The 19,378-nt window shown below is 38.6% G+C and overlaps 1 protein-coding gene and 1 pseudogene across 1 annotated transcript; both read left to right on the top strand.

Annotated features, from left to right (window-relative positions):
- The first annotated feature begins 3,926 nt into the window (after window positions 1-3,926).
- On the top strand, window positions 3,927-5,758 carry LOC114207101 (cilia- and flagella-associated protein 44 pseudogene; annotated as a pseudogene).
- A 6,714-nt stretch (window positions 5,759-12,472) lies between these two features.
- On the top strand, window positions 12,473-18,364 carry DNAJC19 (DnaJ heat shock protein family (Hsp40) member C19). Its single transcript, XM_028101154.2, has 6 exons — window positions 12,473-12,632; window positions 13,451-13,502; window positions 13,582-13,655; window positions 14,828-14,907; window positions 15,767-15,837; window positions 17,046-18,364. The coding sequence occupies exons 1-6, from the start codon at window positions 12,630-12,632 to the stop codon at window positions 17,114-17,116; spliced, it is 351 nt and encodes a 116-aa protein (XP_027956955.1). The 5' UTR covers window positions 12,473-12,629; the 3' UTR covers window positions 17,117-18,364.
- Window positions 18,365-19,378: the final 1,014 nt, after the last annotated feature.

The raw sequence follows: 19,378 nt of genomic DNA on the forward strand, positions 1-19,378 counted from the left end.
AGTTGACTATGCAATAATGAAGGACATCATACTCCATTTTTCATGGAGTTTTTGCAGTGGCCTCTCTTCAAGGACTCTAATAAGAGTGAAGATGATTTTCACAATAGAGCATTATAGTAATGAGATTTTTATGACAATTAGCCAGAAACAAATCCCATGCTTCATTCTGGCCACCAAATAACTTATGATGGCAACATGTATTCTCCTAACTTCAGCCTACATCAAACTGAAACTCCCAAACGGGTGCCTAAAGACACCTCGCTTTATTTTATCTCATCTCTTCCATCTTCTACCTCCCTGAAAATGTGACTTAAAATGGGACTTCAGACAGACCCTCCAGTGTAGCTTTGTTTCACATGACACTATGTTATTAATGCATGACACTATATTATTAATAATATTCACCAACAAGTCTCAGACCCACTATTTCACTCTCGTTTAGTGGCAATCTCTTGCAATCAAATAATTGTGCTTGTCTGTCTGGCCCCAGCACAAGATGCACTTACACAGGCTGTTCTGTTGGTCAGTTCCATTTGCTGACAGCTCAGCAGGGAGGGCTTGATTTATTCAATGCATAAAGCTGCTACATACAAGTGAAACCCTGGCTAGGGAAGGGGGAAAAAGAACTGAGAAATGCAACAGAAAAAGACATGCAAAGATGGAATGAAATGGAGGATTGAATGGAAAATCTCCATTTGCAAAAAGATGCCAAGGCTACCCCAATTGCCAAGTCCCCTGAAATCCTGAGTGCCTCAATTTTCCTTCCTCATAGACTGAGAGCAAAGCCTTTATCCACAAATACATGCCTCCTAAGTGCTGTCACCCTGGTCAAACATATTTCAGTTCTCTGACTGGCCCTCTACTCCTGCTCCAAACTAAATAAGGACAACAGTTCTTGTAATTAAAAAAGCAAAGTAGGAAATCAAACTAAAACAGATGCAGTGAGGAAAAAATGAAACAACTTGAGAAAAGGGGAGAGAAAAATCACAGGAGAAATAGCTATAAATTATTTTATAATAGCCACAGGGCAGGGTGAGCTCAGCTGACTGGGTGCAGATGACTGGAGTAGAGTGGCTGGACCTTGGGCCCTCCCTTCTGGCTTCGCTGCACTCCCTCCACTTCTCTGCTGCCCTAGTCTTCATATGACTCCTACCTGGGCCTGTCCTTTGTCCCTGTTGCTTGAAATCTCTTCTTCCTTGCTTTCTGTACCCCATTAAAGTATTCCTTTTACTAGTTATAACCTCAAAATGATCTCTTAAAATACTTCAGAGAGAGCTGTAGACCACAGTTCAGTGTGATCATCTACCAAGAATAGTCATATACAAACAGGGGACAACAAGATGAATTCCCGATGGTAGATTATCAGGTGATGGCAGGATCACTGGAGGAAAAGAGGGAAGGAATAGGATAAGCAGAGGTGGAATGAAGGAGGAAAGGAAGAAAATATTTACTGAGTGCCATTTAGTTTTACATAGAGCATTATGTGAGCAAATTCCCCAACAATACTCCCTAGACTAAATGGCTGCTAGTTAGGAACTTCAACTCCATTAATCCAGATCTGAGATAATTCCTAAAAACAATGGTCAGGAAATACAGGGAAAGGCAATTCTGTGACCCTCTTATCGCTCATCTTATGACCCTAACATTATACACAGCTGGAAAGTGGACAGCAAGGGTGGGCAGGTACTGGACTCTGCCAGGGCTTTAGAAATCAGTAAGCTACTCTGAGGCCCTGTGTTCTCATTACTAAAGCAATGCCATTGGGGGAAAAAATGGTATCTATACTTTCTTCTCATTTTTAGATTATATAATTTATTAATATGCTATCTAATTAATATTATTAAAATTATTGAACTAAAGTATTAACTATACGATTATGTGATTCAATGAACTGTCAGATTTCCCCTTCTATAAGGTCATTCCTATAGCAGATAAATATGCTTTTATTTCTTCTATCTTAAAACAAAAACAAAAAACTCTCCTTACATTGCTTCTGCCTCTGGGTACTATCCTAATTCTCAAATTCTGTTCTCAGCAAAATTCTTTTTTTTTTTTTTAAGATTTTATTTATTTATTTGACAGAAAGAGAGACAGTGAGAAAGGGAACACAAGCAGGGGGAGTGGGAGAGGGAGAAGCAGGCTTCCCGCTGAGCAGGGAGCCCAATGCGGGGCTCGATCCCAGGACCCTGAGATCATGACCTGAGCCGAAGGCAGTCGCTTAACCAAGTGAGCCACCCAGGCGCCCTCAGCAAAATTCTTTGAAAGAGATGTCTTATAATTCATATTTCTACTCTTTCTCCTCCCATCCTCTCTTGAATCCACTCCAATCAAACTTCTGTCCCCATCACAGAACAGAAACTCTTCACAGAAATGTCACCAGTGATCTCTCTAGTAGTCAATTCTCAGTTGTTCTTTTGACTGTTAGCAGAATTTTACACAGTTCCTCCACCGAACACTTTCTTCATTTGGCTTCCAGGACACCACACTTACCTCGTTGCTAGTCACCCCTTTTCAATCTAATTTTCTGGTTCTTCCTTATCTCCCTGAATTCCAAACATGGAAGATTCTACAAGACAGCCCTTATTCCTCTTCTTTCTCTCTCCACTCAGGCAATGGATGATTTCATCTGTTCCATGGCCTTGGAGACTATCTCCGGGCTGATGACTCCCAGAACTCTCTCTTGACATCACACTTATACATCCAAATGCTTATGTGAAAACACTCTTTGAATACCTAGTTAAGTTCAAATTTAACATGACGAAAGTTCCCCAGCTTATTCTTCCCGAAGTCTTTCCAGTCCCATTAAGTGGCAACTCCATCCTTCCAGCTGCTCGAGACTACAGCTTTGGAGTCACTTTTGAATCCTTTCTTTTTCTCACATACTACACGTCGTCCGTCAGCAAATTCTATCGGTTCTTTCTTGAACACATAAGCAGGAGTCCAGCCCTTCTTTCCATTTCCACTGTTACCATCAACTGCTAGTTGAATTATTGAAGTAGCTTCTTATAATAATCACCATCCATGCTAGAAACAGATGCAAACTATACCCAAATGGAGTAACTGAGGAGAATTTAATAAAGGGACTGTTTACAAAGGTACACACAAGATTAAGAGAAATTCACAAATGAGGGCCAACTATCCTGAGTATGGTAAGGCCACTGGGGCCAAAGAAGTCATTATTATTCTTAGACCTGAAGGAGCAAGGAGTGGGAATAATTACCTGAACACACACGCAACAGAAACTGTATTCTTCAGTGGACAAACTCAATCAGCCTGTGGCAACCACCAGGAATGAAGATGGAGAAATGAACATCATTAACTCACTGTCCTCCTACCTTCTGATCTTCTGATCATGGATATAACTGAATCCTAAGCCAGAAGAAGAGAGAGGCTCCTAACCTTGAGAAGGGATCTGGAGGGAAAAATAAATATATCCAGCAAAATATTTTCATCTGCAAAGCAGAAATAAGTATTACTGTCATGGAATAAAGTGCAATAATCTACATAAAGAATATAGCACAATGCCTGCCACATAATTTTTAGGGAAAAAAACAACTCTTATTTGCCTGGCATCATATTTCCAAGTGTGGAATCTTATGGCATGAGGCTTTCCATACTTCCAATCATGACAAATTAGTGGGCTGTGAATTTAAAGGGTTTCCCAGCATTTTTTTAAGAAATAGAAATGACCAGCATATGTCTCATGAAGTAAAGATAAGTATTGTCTCAAAAACATTCAATTAAGATGAACTATGAGAGACTATGGACTCTGAGAAACAAACTGAGGGTTCTAGAGGGGAGGGGGGTCAGGGGATGGGTTAGCCTGGTGATGGGTATTAAAGAGGGCACAGATTAAATGGAGCACTGGGTGATATATGCAAACAATGAATCATGGAACACTACATCAAAAACTAATGATGTAATGTATGGTGATTAACATAATAAAAGAAAAAAACCATTCAATTAAATTTAATTTAAACACACATAAAATTCAAACTTCAAATATGACTCAAGACCCAGAATGCCTCTTGCCTTCTATTCTGAAACTACTGAAGCCTTGGCTATCTCTCCCCTCATGTATCTCATGGCCACTACTGCCTTGAACTGCTCTGTTTGAATCTATGATTCTGCTAGCAAAACTCCTTTGGCTCAAATGAAATTCAAAGTAGGAGGTACTGCCCTTGCTTATGTACCCTAACTGGTTAGCTACACATAAACACAGATTATTGTAGAATTCAAATATGGAGTTGTTCAAATTCTTGAACTTTATGATCCAAAATGACTCATAATTTTGTAGGACAGAAGAAAATTTCAAATGCAGATATTCATTTGAAACAGGTTTTCAAATCCCATACTGTTTGTGTCACTGTTTTAGCTTAGGAACATAATGGAGAAATTCTAGCTACAGGGAGTAAAGATCAAACTGTCTTCTTCTTTGAGGTAGAAAAGGATTATAAGTCAATCGATTATATTATATAATATGGATGTGTTTGCCAGTTAACATGGTCTTCAATCTCCCATCCTCAAAGTACTTCACTGATTATCTGTGAGAATGACCATGTTCTTGAAACTCCATTTCCAACTACAAAGGAGGAAAAGGGGGACCTGGGTGGCTCAGTCAGTTAATCATCTGCCTTTAGCTCAGGTCATGATCCCAGGGTCCTGAGATCAAGTCCCATGTCGCACTCCCTGCTCAGTGGGGAGTCCGCTGCTCCCTCTCCCTCTCTCTCCCCTCCCCCCTGCTCATGCTCTCTCCCACTTGCTCAGGCTTGCTCTCTCTCTCTCCCTCAAATAAATAAACAAAATCTTTTTTAAAAAAACAAAGGAGGAAGAGGAAGATCATAATGTTGTTTCCTAGGAAATCAAAGACATGTGCATAAAATGTTTCCATTTCTCAAGTGTCAAATCTAAGATTCTGAGATTAATAGAAACAGAAAAGAGAAAGAAACAAATGGAGTCAAAGGAAAAGGAAAGGAGGAAAAGGCTAGCAGCAGAGATGGGAGAAGATGGAGAAAAGGAATTCCAGGGTCAAGAGGAGGAAGAGGAGCCATTACCGGAAATCTTTATTCCATCAATTCCCTGTCACATCCTCTGTGGACTTTACTCTGAGCCAAGGAAGTTCTGGGTTTCTTTGGGTGGCTATGACTCTGGTTTTCCATATCATTATGAGTTCCCCCATATGACAAAAGCAGTGATATCAGAGAAAAGAAGGATGAGCATTCTGATTTTCTTCTTGAGGACACAGAGAATAATCCCAACCAAACTATCACTTTCAGCATCCAAGACTGATGTTTTGTGGAAAGCAAAATAGAGAAATTCAAGTCTTAGTATTCCAAGCCAGAAAAATCCTTCATTGACAAATATGGTAGACTACTGGCACTTCAATATGCACGCCAATAATTATGGTTATGGATTAAAGGCATCTATCCTAGCTTTGATGACCGTTTTTTGGTGACCACTGGAACAGGTATTAATATTTTGTTTTCACCACATTTTCTGAATTTGAGCTAAACAAAGCCATCAAAGCCAAACTGCTGTCTCCCAGGTTAGGAACTGAAGCACAGTCAACTCCAGAAGATATGGAAGATCCTAAAGCCTACAGTATTGAGAATGTCAGAAGAAAAAGAGAACATAACAAGTTAATGAAAGAAGTGGGAGAATAAAGGCTGGAAAGAGAAAACTCAAAGCTTTAAGGAATAAATTTTGGAAACTTCTAGAAATGAATGAAGAATTACCAAAGCATATGCAGTTTAAATGAACAGATTTTGATCTAGATTCCAAAATTCATGCTGAGACTGGCAGAAAAACAGCTTATAAAATTCAACAAGTGGGAAAGGAATTACCTTGGGAAGAAGAGAAATATCAAATTGGCCTCATGAAGCTACAGAATAAATTTCATGATTCATTGGAAAATGCTACTGTTGTGGTTCATGCCATGCCAAAGTGATCACAAGATATCCTCCTATCAGCTTGTGAATCCCCCTAAGTACTCCAACTCCAAATGAGCAAGTCAATCAGAGAGAAGAACAAGCAATTTGGAGAGGATTGAAAAAGAGGGAGCTGAAAGAAAGGATATCAAAAAAGATACAGGTAGGAATATTAGTATGCCAGAAGAATCAATTATAGAAAAAGGGAAAAAATTCTACCTAAAACCCTAAGAGAAATTATGGTGAAAAATCAAATTGAGAAAAGGAAGAAACATATTAAAAGCTGAAAGGGGCCCAACTTAAGATTGAGCAGTGAAAAAAAAAGAATGGAAGGAACTGTACAAGAGTAAACCTGATGATGACTATGAAGATTCCAAAGATTCTGAAGCCATCAAGGAGACCAGTTGTATATGGGAGACTTTAATCTGAAGACAGCCTTATACTATAAGATACCTCAGCCACAAAGAAGAAAGAGAAACTGGGACACCTAGATCCCATGGCCCATTCAAAAAAAATGCACATGAACAGGTGCATCCTCTCTCTTCAAGACCTCACAGTGGCTGTCATCAAGGAAATACAGTGCCTGGTATAAGAACTGAAGAGCATTCAGTTGATTCTTCACATATCCAAGCATATCCCTATTCTCCAAATCCCCCAGATATACCCAGAAGTTCCAGAAAAGAGATTTCAGTATGATGAGGAAACTCTCCTAGTTTTAAGCAACAGCACTTGAGTCAGGATGAAAAGTCAGGGTCTTGCAGGCTCAGATGGAGGATTCCTCAGACTCTCTTCTGGAAAGGACAGTTATCTGATGACATGAGATTAATCGTCTAGATCATCAAAGGCATCAACACTCAGCCTAGATACTCCAAAAAGTTAATGGAATTTGAAAAAGCAGATCCAACTGATGTGGAAGCTGGAGATTACCAAAAGGGATGACATTAAACACTTATACATGCAACAGTATTTGACCAACAGGATCAAAGAACTGTCGCTTTTGACGCAGAACTCTATCTCCCAAGGCATCAGAAACTAAAACTAGATACTCAGATGAAATGATCTGACCAGCACCATGTCACATTACTTCAAGAAATGCTTCTCCTCGAGAATTGTGAAAAACAGGAGAATGTACTTCAAGAGCACATAATTCATGAGGCAGAGAGGAACCGGACTTGCAATGGAAAATAAATCAAACTCTTAAAGAGATGGAAGAGAAAAAGAATGAAATTGCCAAGCTTCAGGACCAAGAAAAGTCACTCTGTATGGGCTTCCAAGCTGCCACTGGAGAAAACAATAAATCTGCTAATTTCCTCATGGAAGTCTTAAAAGAGTAGTAAGTGGATGCAGAAAAAGGAGGTTGAATGAGATGCTGATGAAGTTGAGGATAATGATGAATCAAGTGAAGAAGAATCCGGCTGGGAGAGTGATGAGGATGAATATGAATCTCATAATGAGGTTTTTGATGATATTATTTGCCCAACAAATTGTGATATGGGTCTTTTTGAACTGGCCCTTCCACTCTGATAGAAAAGGATGGACACTGAGGAGGCCTTAGATGAAGAAAAGAAAATTACCAATAACCTCAAAAAGAAATACGATGCACTATCCAAAAAAGTAAAAATTGTGACAAATAACCTGAATGCAGCAAAGGAGGCCCTAGAAGTTTACCAATTAGAGACACAGCAGTGGCTGTATGAACTGCTGGTTATGATTCCACTCAAGCTCCCCTGGATAGAGCATGTAGTATTTGGAGAAATACCTAATGATCTTTCTGGAACCTTGGTCTTTTCTAACCATTCCTTGGGATGGCTGCAAGAACAAATTGTATGACTCCATGAGGAAAATTCCAAGCAACAAAAACTTAACAAAGAATGTTGGAAGAGGTGTAAACAGCTTATCTGAGAAAAAAGAGAGATGGTAAAAAGGATAAGCAAAATGGAAGAAACAACTAATGATCAGCAAATTTAGCTGTGGGATGGACCTAGAAACCCTTCAGAGAGTTTCTGTGAACACAACATTTGAAGAGCTAAAGATCAAGAAACTTTGAAAGGAATTACTGAATGCAAAGGAAGATGTAGTAGGAAAAGCTTGCTCAAGTGCAATGGGAGCTGATGACAAAGACAAAGAAGCACACCCAAAGCTTCATCAGACAAATGATTTATGTATCAAAAAGAGCAAACTTGATTCTTGGTTGAATACACTCCAAAACCAGCAGGGCAATGGCTTCCAGGGCCCTGGGAAAGCAGATATATATTGTGGCAAGAGAGAAGGTCACAGAACTGATCCAAGTTCAGGCAGAAAAGAGAGTTTGTTCTTTTGCATCAGAAAGGTGGTCTTACCCTCTCACCCATTCAGCCTCTGCAAGAGAGTAAGATAAAGCCCATGCATGGGCCTTTAAGTTTGCTTTTTTCTCAAATCCATCCAAGATTTCTGACATATAACTGATCAGAAGTTCTGTTTCCTTGCCACATGCCACAATCCTATTATTTTAAGGTGAACTTACCTAAAAGTCTAAAACCAGATCCAGTCATATAGTTTTAATAATTTTTCTCCAATTTGGTTACCTTAGAACTGACTGTAGCACCCAACATCAATTTCCAATTGAACTGAACCCTTTTAGATCCATTTGGAACCCACTGGATTGAATATGGAGTCTCAGAAGGCTGTATCTCAAAACTGCAAGAAAGTATTTGTAATATATCATGTTTTAAGAAATTTGTCTCTTGGTTATCTGAATGTTCAGCCATTGGCAAGACAAAGTATCATTTAGCAATCTGTGAGAAAACTTGGCTTTCTTGATAAACTCTGATGTTAAATATTCTCTGAGAGGACAAAAAAGAAAAGCACAATCCCAAGGGAGAGGAAGTAAATGAAAACTTGGACAAATTAGCCGTCAAAAGAGAAACGGACAAACCAGGGGTATAGGCCAAGCAGCCCTAATTCCTTAGAGTTGGCAATTTGTGGCTGAAGATGGATTTAGGTCCATCAGAAAGACATACTGAATACCTGCAAAATGACGCAGCAGAACGCATCTTTGTGAGAAATAAGACACAGAGGAATACTTTACCTTGGTATCTATTAGGTTGACAGAAGAATCTCATCTCATTGGAGCCTAAAAATTGACAGAATAATGAGACTCTCTGGAATTGTGGGGCCAGGTCAGAGAACTTTGACCTGAGCTGGAAAGGGCTAAATTAGAGGTTACAGGGTTGAGGAGATAAGCTGAAGTAAAAATAATATGCTCTCTGAGCAATTATGTTATTTATATACTATATGCTTTACATACATTAAGTTCATTCTTAAAACAATGCAATGAAATACTAGTATTATGTCGACTGTACAGAGAACGAAACAAATTATGTAACTATTCTTTTATTGAACATTTATTCCGTTTTTTTCTATGCTGAATTAAACATTCATTTTATATTCTTAAAAAGAAAAGAAAAGAAAAGCACAAACATTCTGCCAACAATAGTTTAGAACAAGAAATGCAAATTAGAATTCTGACATTGTTAACGTCGCAGAGCAGTTATTTGAGGGCTCAGGATGCAAGACATGCAGACAGACAGCAGTTTGCTTTGGACTGGCAGAAAGCAGGAGACTACCCGGTTTCCTGAGTCACCTCTGGTTTCAGCAAACTCCTCAGCTCTGAATGGAGCAGAGGAGTGTGTTTTAATGAAATGGTCAATAAGGAGGCTTTTCTCTGAAGATGTCTGCAGCTCTACTAGTATTCTAAGTATTCCCATAGTTTCTCAAGTCCTATGTCATCTTCTTTCAGGTTCTAGTCAGGTCATTTGCTGTTTTTATTTATTTATTTATTTATTTTATTTGACAGAGAAAGAGAGAGAGCAAGCACAAGCAGGGGAAGTGGCAGAGGGAGAGGGAGAAACAGATTCCCCAATGATCAGGGAGCCTGACACGGGACTGGATCCCTGGATCCCAGGACTCCAGGATCATGACCTGAGCCAACAGCAGGTGCTTAACTGACTGAGCCACCCAGGAGCCCCTCATTTGCTGTTTTTAATACAGATCTAGAAGTAATGATAGGTTACATCACTCTGAGAGATCATCTCTAACAATCACTTTTGATTGTGCATAACATTTTAAACTAATTTGAGAGTGTCGTTTTCATTTCAGGGTAAGTGGTCGTGGGAATTCCTGGCTATACCCACCTAAGAATGATCTCACTGATACTTGGATTTCTATTAGTAATAGAACATAGCACTTTAGATTCAGAGCTCTATGGGTACATATTAATGAGCCACTTCACTGAGCTGTCCCAGAATATAAATTGATTACTGAGAAGGAAAGGTGAAGAAGGCAATATAGAATCAATGTAGAAAGTGACTCAGCAATGTCAAGTCTTCCTAACCTGATAAGGCTGCGGATCTGTCCCCCAAATTATATAGGATTTTGTTTCCTTTCAAAGATTCTTTCATATTCCTATTTAAGAGGTCTGAATAGTTTGTACCTATTACTATAAATCTCTGGTGTAGTAGCTTCTCTATTGGAGAACCTTTACCACTTTCTCTGCTATACGCTCTAAACTATGTTTGCCTTTCAAGCACTTAAAAAAATGTGCTAGTCATAAAAAGTAATAATAAATAAATAAATACCCATTAAATTCAATGTGTATTTCTGTGTGCACATGTGTGTGTTTGTGTGTGTGTGTTCAAGTATGTATTTGTTCTCTGGGTCACAACATAAAATGTATTTCTTACTAAGAGTCATGGTCAAAAAGTATTTGAAAAGCACAACCAAGAACACTTCTTTCTACTCTCACCTCTCACATAGCAAAGTCTTTACCGCTATGATTAAATTAAGGATTTTGAGATGGGGAGATTATCCTGGATTATAGGATTGGACCCTAAATGCAACTATATGTATCCTTTAAAAGGAAGAGGAGATTCTACACACAAAGAAAGCCAATGTGAAGACAGAGTAGAGAGTGATTTCAAGATACTGACCTTCCTTGAAAATTGAAATGATGGAGTCACAAGTCAAGGAATGCTGGCAGTCATCAGAAGCTAGAAGAAGCAAGGAATGATTATCCATTCATCAGCTGATGGAAATTTCAAAAGATTACTTTTATAGCTTCTTTCCATGTCCTTAGTGGGAAGGAAAAAGATTACCAGACTTACGTCCATGAGTGAGGTATCATGAGAATTGGGAGGGCCTCTGCACACCAATTTGTACTTCAACATGCTTCATAATAATGGCCAACACACTGAGTGATAATTACATGCAGAGCATACATGTACATAATTCTCTATCCACACAAAAATTTGGTGAGGTAGTCATCATTACCTTTGTTTTACAAATGAGAAAATTCAGAGTCAGAAATAACTTAATCAAAATCATACAACTAGTGACAGAACTAGGTTGTACATCTACTTTGACTTGCCTCCAAAAACAGAGCCTTGTCCACTTCAAGTGTCTCCCTATATTACCTATCCTTGGTTTCCTGAGACTGGGCTTCTGTACGTTTACCTGTTCCTCAAGCAACCTATATGCTATAGTTTGTACCTACCAAAAATATACATGATAAAAAATTCTTTATATAATACATAAGAAATTTTGGTTGACAATAAATTACATTACAAAACTCTCAGGGCTAGATGAATTCTTAAGGATCCAAATGCAGAATCTTTTTACAGATGGGGAAAATAAGGCCAACAAATTTGCATACTTGTTTAATATGCAACCTGCTCATCAAAGCAGAATTTCATTGCAATGTAAACCGATTTCTAATACTTTATAAGTTCTAAGTGGAAAGTAACTCCAAACTTACTTGATCAAACATTGTAAAACTTCCATTACTGTCTCCATTACTTTCCTCTTCTCAAGCATTTATGGAGGGATATATGAAACTGATGCCCTGTAATGGCAAAACCAAACCTTAGTTTTTGAGGAGAGGAAGAGAAATTTTAAATAGCATTTTTCAGTTGGGATTTGGGGAATCCCATGATCAGAATATTAACTGACTTTGAAGTTATAATTCCATTCTACAAAACAAAACCTCAAATATTTATACAAGGTCAAGTCACAAATTAAAATAAAATTATTTTAAATAAGAAAATGCTACCGAGCACCCCTGAAACACAATTTGGTTTGTTGTTTTGGTTTTCTGGGACATATTCTCATTTGCTATACTGGCTTGTTGCGTATTTATTTGGCTTCACGGTGGAACTGTTACGGCATTTTTAAGGATATTCATTACCCTTGACAGTTATAAACAAAATGAAAGGCGAATGGACTTGATGAAAAGTGGGGGGCGGGGGGCGTTCTGAGTAAGGCTACACAGTATTTGTTCTCGCCCTTCTGCACCAATACCTTTCCCCACAGGAATTTCCAAGCACCTTCGGCCCGGTAGCAAAGTGCAAAACACAGAGAAGCCCCAGCTCTGAGCCCAAGTAAGGAGGCAAGCCGCCCACCCTTCAACCAATCTAAAGTCGTGTTCTGCACCTGCCCACTGCTTGAGCGACCTTTTCCCTCTGGCCCACTGCGTCCCCTTTTACGACAGTTTTCGACCTTTTTGCGGCGGCTACTGTCGTATTTCCTGGGGCGTCCGTATCTGGGCGGTTTGTGCCGGCTGGTGGTGGTCGCGTTGCTGTCTGGTAGAGGAGTGGGAGTTGGTGGCTGCGGCCCTTGGGCTGGGATGAACCGCGCTCTCGGTGGAGGCCGGGGAGCCGAGCCAGAGCCATGGTGAGTGCGGCCTTCTGGTCTCCTTAGCGATCTCAGGCCCAGGCCTCAATCTCAAGTCGCGATCTCGGAGGAGGGGAGCCGAGGTTGTCTCCCCATTGCGACTCTGGGCTGGAGATACAGGGCCCCAGAGAGCCACGCTCTCCAGGACACAAAGCTGTTGGCTCAATCCTCGAGGGCTTTTATGTTCTCATATGGCCCTTCTACAAGGCGTTCCAGTCCCTGGTTCGTCGTCCTAGAGGCCCAGTGATTAGTGGAAACGCATTTGATTATATCTGCCCTTCCTCTGATACAGCCTCACAGTACCTTCTCTACTTTGCTGTTCCTTCCCCTTGGCTTTTGCCGACACATCTTTTCCTGAATACATTTGGGCCTCTGTGCAGTGACCGTAAGACGCCACAGTGCCAGAGGCGCTGTGAAAAACTATTCTTGTTAAGCCCACGTTTAACGTTGAAACGTGTTGTCAAAATTCTACAGTGACTTTAGTTCTTTCTCTAGCGGAAACTTTATTTCCATTGTTCTTTATGAACGTTAATGTGGTTTCATTTGCCCGGAGGTGAGAGGTTTTCAAAGGGAGGGTAATCTTTTTCACTGTTGTAAAAGCAAATCCACTCGCTCTTGTCTTTCACAGTGAAAATCCCATACCTTTACAATGAATTGGAGATAAAAGTTGCAGTTAAAGGATCATGGACAGACTACTTCCTAAAAGTTGTTTCTCCTTTTGAAATAAAACTTGTAATGAGTTTGGGATGGGACAATAGGTACGATAGGGAAGGGTGAGAATTCCAGAAGTAAACTGTTGACTCTGCTTCCTTTACCAGGCCAGTACAGTGGTAGCAGTTGGACTGACCATTGCTGCTGCAGGATTTGCAGGTTTGTTTATGGTTTGGGAGTGGAAGTGAAGTAGGGGAGGTTGGAGATTTCTTAATTAGTCTATTGCTTTTGTTTTTAGGCCGTTATGTTTTGCAAGCCATGAAACATATGGAGCCGCAAGTAAAACAAGTTTTTCAGAGTCTACCAAAATCTGTAAGACTTACTAAACATTTTTGCTAATTCTAATTCCTGTATATGAAGCCTAGAGTCACACTTGAAGAGGGTAAATTTCCAAACATCCATCAAGTTCTGAGAGATTGCTTTGGGCCCCTTCTCTTCCTTCCCACAAAAAGGGTTTTCTTAGAAGTTCTGAGCTTTGTAATATTGTTAGTCCTAAAAAAATGTTTTGTATGACAGAATTGGGGTATTAACACAATTCTAGTATCATGAAAATTAATATCACTTTATTGTTTAGATACTGTTAACTTCTGCAGCATTTGTCCAAATTCTTGCCTTCCCTTATCCGCTCTGCATGACAAACACGGAGAGATCTAGGGGTCTGAGGTGATCCATTCTTAACTGTGTGGCCCTGGCACTCCCTAATAAGATTCTTGGGTAGCACTGGAGTTAAGTAGGCTATAGAGTATGAGTGGATGTGATGTTTGGCTGTGACAGCTTGTTCAGTATTTATTTTTATTGTTGTGATTGAATGTGACAGAATAGGGTGATGGTAGATTTTACCAATATCATCTCTGACGTAACAAGGTCACAAGACCTGGTAGCCTGATTTTCTCAATACGTATCTTAAAGTCTTGTTTTAGTAGTTACCTTTAACCTCAAAATACCCTTAAACCACTCATCTGAAAAGATCTCCAAATCCTTTTCTTAAAGCACTTGTGTTTCTAACATATTCTTAGATCAAATTTTTTAAATTTTAAAGATTTAGAGAGAGCATGAGACAGGGAAGTGTCAGAGGGAGCAGCAGACTCCCCACTGAGCAGGGAGCCTGATGTGGGGCTCCATCCCGGGACTCTGGGATCATGACCTGAGCCAAAGGCTGATGCTTAACTGACTGAGCCCCCAAGCACCCCTCGTAGATCAAATTTTATCTATAACATAGCTAACATGGAATAATCTTCCCTTTATTCCAAGAACTGGCTTTGAGGCACTGTTCTTTGTCTTACATTTTTAAGATAGTTTTTCTGAGGGATGTTTAAATCATTAAAATATTCTTTGCTACTTGTAAAGTTAAAATGACGTAAGAGTTGCAGTTAAGGTTCTCTGAAATGTCTTAATTTTTCTGCTATGAACATTTTCAACACTTTTTTTTAGCAGTTTTCAGTTTATTCTAATAATTATTTTTACGGATGCATTTCCTCTTTCAGGCCTTCAGTGGTGGCTATTATAGAGGTGGGTTTGAACCCAAAATGACAAAACGAGAAGCAGCATTAATACTAGGCGTAAGGTAATTTCTAATATTTGTAACATTTTTGTACAACTCTTAGAACTATGAGCAAATGTAGAAAGACCTTTTATTAAGACTTATAATAGTGTTAACATACATCGTAAGATCTAAACACTCCCTACAAAAGTACATTGAGAAGGCACACTGGCACATAAGCACTTTTTATTTCACTCAGATACTTTTAAACCGATGGTTGCAGCGCGCAGTGTTCTCTATAACTTTTGTAGTGAAATTCTCCACTTCCAGATACTTAAACATGCTTTTTATAATGATTATAAAGTTGAACTAATATTTGAGAGCGAGTGAGCATGAGTGGTGGGAGCAGAGGGAGAGGGAGCAGCAGACTCCGTGCTGAGCTCAGAGCCCAGAGCGGCTCTATCCCAGGACCCCAAGATCATGACCTGAACCAAAATCGAGTCAGACACTTAACTGACTGAGCCACCCAGGTGCCCCTCAACTAATTTTTTATGAATGACTTTATGGGGTGCCTGGGTGGCTCAGTCAAGTGTCTGTCTTCGGCTCAGGTCATGATCAAACCCCATGTCAGGCTCCCTGCTCAGCGGGGAGTCTGCTTTTCCCTCTTCCTCTCCTCCTCCCTCTCACCCCCACTTGTGCTCTCTCATGCTCTCAAATAAAATCTCTTAAAAAAAAAAAGGGAATGCCTTACTTTCCTAAGGAGCTATTTAGTTCCCTGATTCAGAAGATTCATCATCCTTGTATGTTAGGGAAGAGGTTCCTAAACCATTTTCATATTGTTGTGTTGACTTGACTCCAGTTTCACAGTATCTTTAATTGGCCTTTATGTACAATTTTTTGATGTGATCCAGAGGTAAACTACACCTTTTTCTTTTTAAATTAGCCCTACTGCCAATAAAGGAAAAATAAGAGATGCTCATCGACGAATTATGCTTTTAAACCACCCAGACAAGGGTAAGTAGCCATTAAATTCTTGTACATGAGTGACTGTTACTAGAACAATTTCATATTTAATTCTTGCCTATTTCAAGGGAAATGCCTAAATCTGTGAGCACTGTTGCCCAGGCTGGATCCATCCATTTTCCAATGTCTTAAAAGAATAAATCCTGAGTGAAAAATTTATAGAATAAGCTTATCTAGTAACTACTGTTAATTTGAAAGTAGTGATAACATTACCATTTTCAGATCTGCAGTAGTGATAAAATGTGACTTCTACTAGTCAGTACTATCAATACTGCTGGTTTTGGTGGTGGGGGGGGTCTATATTATTAAAGGAAATGTTAAGTTTCAGTTAAGGAAACTAAAAATTTTTTCTAATCATTATCCATTTCTATCCATATCTAGAAACCTGTAAGATTTGTTTCTGATATATTTCTAAGCAGACTTGACTGTGTTGAAAGCAAATAATTAGTAGGAATACCAAAATATAGATCCCAAAATCCTCAGAAACGCATAGGCCCTTTTAAGAATGTTTTGAGTTTAAACAGGGCTGTGATTGTTTGGTATTGGACTGCAGTAGCCTCCTTTACAAAATTTAGCTTCTATTATTGAAGGGCTTCTGATTCATTAAGTGTAGTATGGAGCCTGTAAAGCTGTATTTTCTTATTGGGATGTTGATGCTTGCTGCTCTGAGAACTGTATTTTGAGAATCAGTGCTCTAGCGTAGTAGTAGGAAAGCACCCAACATCATAAGGCACAATTAACAGGAAGAGAGAAAAACCTTTGTAAAGGACAGAAAAAGAGTACAAATCATAGGGGGGGGGGGGGGGCTTTCCAACAAAGCTCAGAAACCTCTGAGAACATTTTCAAAGTAACATAGTACAATAAATTCATGCTCATTTATGACAATCATCATAAATAGTAACTATTTCAAGGTCACATATGTAGAGGTTTTTTAATCCTATTTCTGTCAGTTTAAGTCTTTAAAGGTGCCATTTTTGTGGAAATCTTCATGTGAATTACTTCATTTCCCATTGGTCAAAGATATTACCATATATTTGGTCATCTGGTTGCTGTGTCATAGTTATTTTAAAAAGTCAAAATGCTGTTTCTGCGAATTCCACCTCTCAGATAAGCAATAGGAATCCTTTAAACGAGAGTGTTCACCAAGCAGAAATTGAGAAGCCGTATTATAACTATTCCTTTTTTCTTTCTTCCTATAGGAGGATCTCCTTATATAGCAGCCAAAATCAATGAAGCTAAAGATTTACTAGAAGGTCAAGCTAAAAAATGAAGTAAATGTGTGACAAATTTTAAGTTCTTGTTTATGTATACAAGTGCTAGCTTTTTATAATAAAATGCCTCAAAGCTACAAATTTTAAATGATTTGGCACAAACTAAACCAAAGCTTTGGTAGAAGTTTCTTCTTTGAATGTGAGGATTTTAAATGAGATTATAGAGTATTTGGAGATTTAACATTCAGTAATTATAGATACCACTTGAATAGAAATTAGACCGTCTCTGGCTGTGAAGGAGCCCCCAATCTAATGGGATAGTGAAAAATTGGTAATTAAAATACAGTGTGATATTAGGATAAAATTTGCACAGGTTGTTATAGGAGGGATTCATCCTATTGGGAGAAAAGGCTGCTCAAAGTTGAGAAAACCAACCCCACTGCTTGGAACCTTAAATTTTAAAAGTGAGTTTAGCCACAACTTTGACCTAAGAAATATATCTGATTATATATATAATTGGCAGAATTTAGACTTCATACAAAAATTGTTAACAGTGTAAGATTTGACAGTAGAGGTCTTGTTTTTAATCAAGAAGTATTTACAATGTATTGAACTAGCCACTTAAACCAAAAGTTTGTAAATTATTGGGTTTTTATGTAGTAAGTTTTTGCATTTGTTATGACTAAGCTTAAACACCGTTAGCAAAACTAAAATCTGAAATGCTCTCACTTATGGAAAATACTCAGCATGGACTATTGGAGAATTTATAAACATATTTAAATAACATTTATGGGTAAATTGGCTTACTATTGATCTAACATAAAATATAGAAGGATCTTAACTAGTGGACCTGTAAAAACATCTGAAGTAAAAGTCTGCGGCCACCAGCAAGAATACTGTTAGCTGTAAGATGATAAAGTATACTACCTACATCATCTTAAAAGTTCTAATTAATGGAGAACACAAGACTTTCAAGGTCAGTTAAGATCAAAATAGTGGCGGCAGTCCTGTTTGGTGTCAGAATGTGTTTACCAGCACTTCAGATTTGGGTTATACCTGCTCTTTATCTTCCCGTTTCTGATTTAGAGTAGGAGAAAGCACCAGCTTAAGGCAGCCATGGCTTTTATGTAAGATAAATCTTTTGAGTTATTTCTAGGGAGAAGGGATATGAAGGTACACTTTGTTATTCAAAGTAGTAATGTTCTATGAAGTTACTCTAAACAATGAAATTAGAAAATATTGAACCATGTGTTCATAGGGGAAATAAAGGTTCCTCTGACCCTCTGGGTCATGTTTTTATCAGTCAATATATAACCTTGTTTTATATGTGTTTCTATTTAAAGACCTTATGTTGTTGATTCATTAACGTTAAACTTGCAACCAACACTAACTCCTGTCGTTACATTACAGCCTTGTGTTTAGGAACATTGGGCGGCACTTCACTAGGCTTGAGGGCCATCTTAAACAGGAAAATCACCAATAAGCACAAAAATGTGAAAAACTTAGCATTAACTGGACCACAGAAGGAATGCTTATTTACAGTATGGTAACTGAAACAAGGCAAGCATCACTTTGGGTGTTGGGTGATTGTGAATTTGCAAACAAGGAATCTACTAATAATGAGAATCAACTATTTTGGCTTACTAACGTTTTGTTTCAGTCTTTTGGACTAATCAAAAGTTTCCTTAAGAGATTATCAATTATAATTTAAAAGCAAATTTTTGAAAGATAGGAAATATGAGCTAATATGCCCAGAGACAATCAAGCATTGGCCCTAAAAGGGAAAACTTCGTGTAGTGGGTATATTTTCAGGTGTTTAATGCAAATAGCACACCTGTTTTAAGACAACTATTAAGATAATGAAAAATGCTTTCAAATAACACTAAGGAGCACAACAGAGCACATTTTTCAGTAATCAGTTTTATTTCCTCTAGGCTTACCTTTAAGTAGAATAATCCACATTTCATTGTAGATTATGAACCAGACCTACCATTTTTCTTGGGAAAAAGCCACCTGTGTGAGGGCTTCAGATCATAGTAACTGGTGCAAGTATGATCTGAAGAGAGCCTTCATCTTTCAATGTTTTTTAACAAAATAGTTGATATGTAATGTTAACATTTATTGACTACTTAACATTATACTAGTATTGTGCTAAGTAAGCATTTAAATGTTTTACAAGTAAGGAAACAATAGTGAAGTAATGCCCAAAACAATATTCTGGGTGAGAAGGCTGATTTTTCTTAAACCTAAAGTCCATGCTGTTAACCTGTGATAACCTGTCACCAATCTGATAACCAGGGATGTTTTCCTTGGTGGTAATG

Source organism: Eumetopias jubatus, unplaced genomic scaffold, assembly GCF_037043125.1.
Source record: "Eumetopias jubatus isolate StellerSeaLion01/CBP00866 unplaced genomic scaffold, mEumJub1_p1.0 scaffold_1, whole genome shotgun sequence".
NCBI lineage: Eukaryota > Metazoa > Chordata > Mammalia > Carnivora > Otariidae > Eumetopias > Eumetopias jubatus.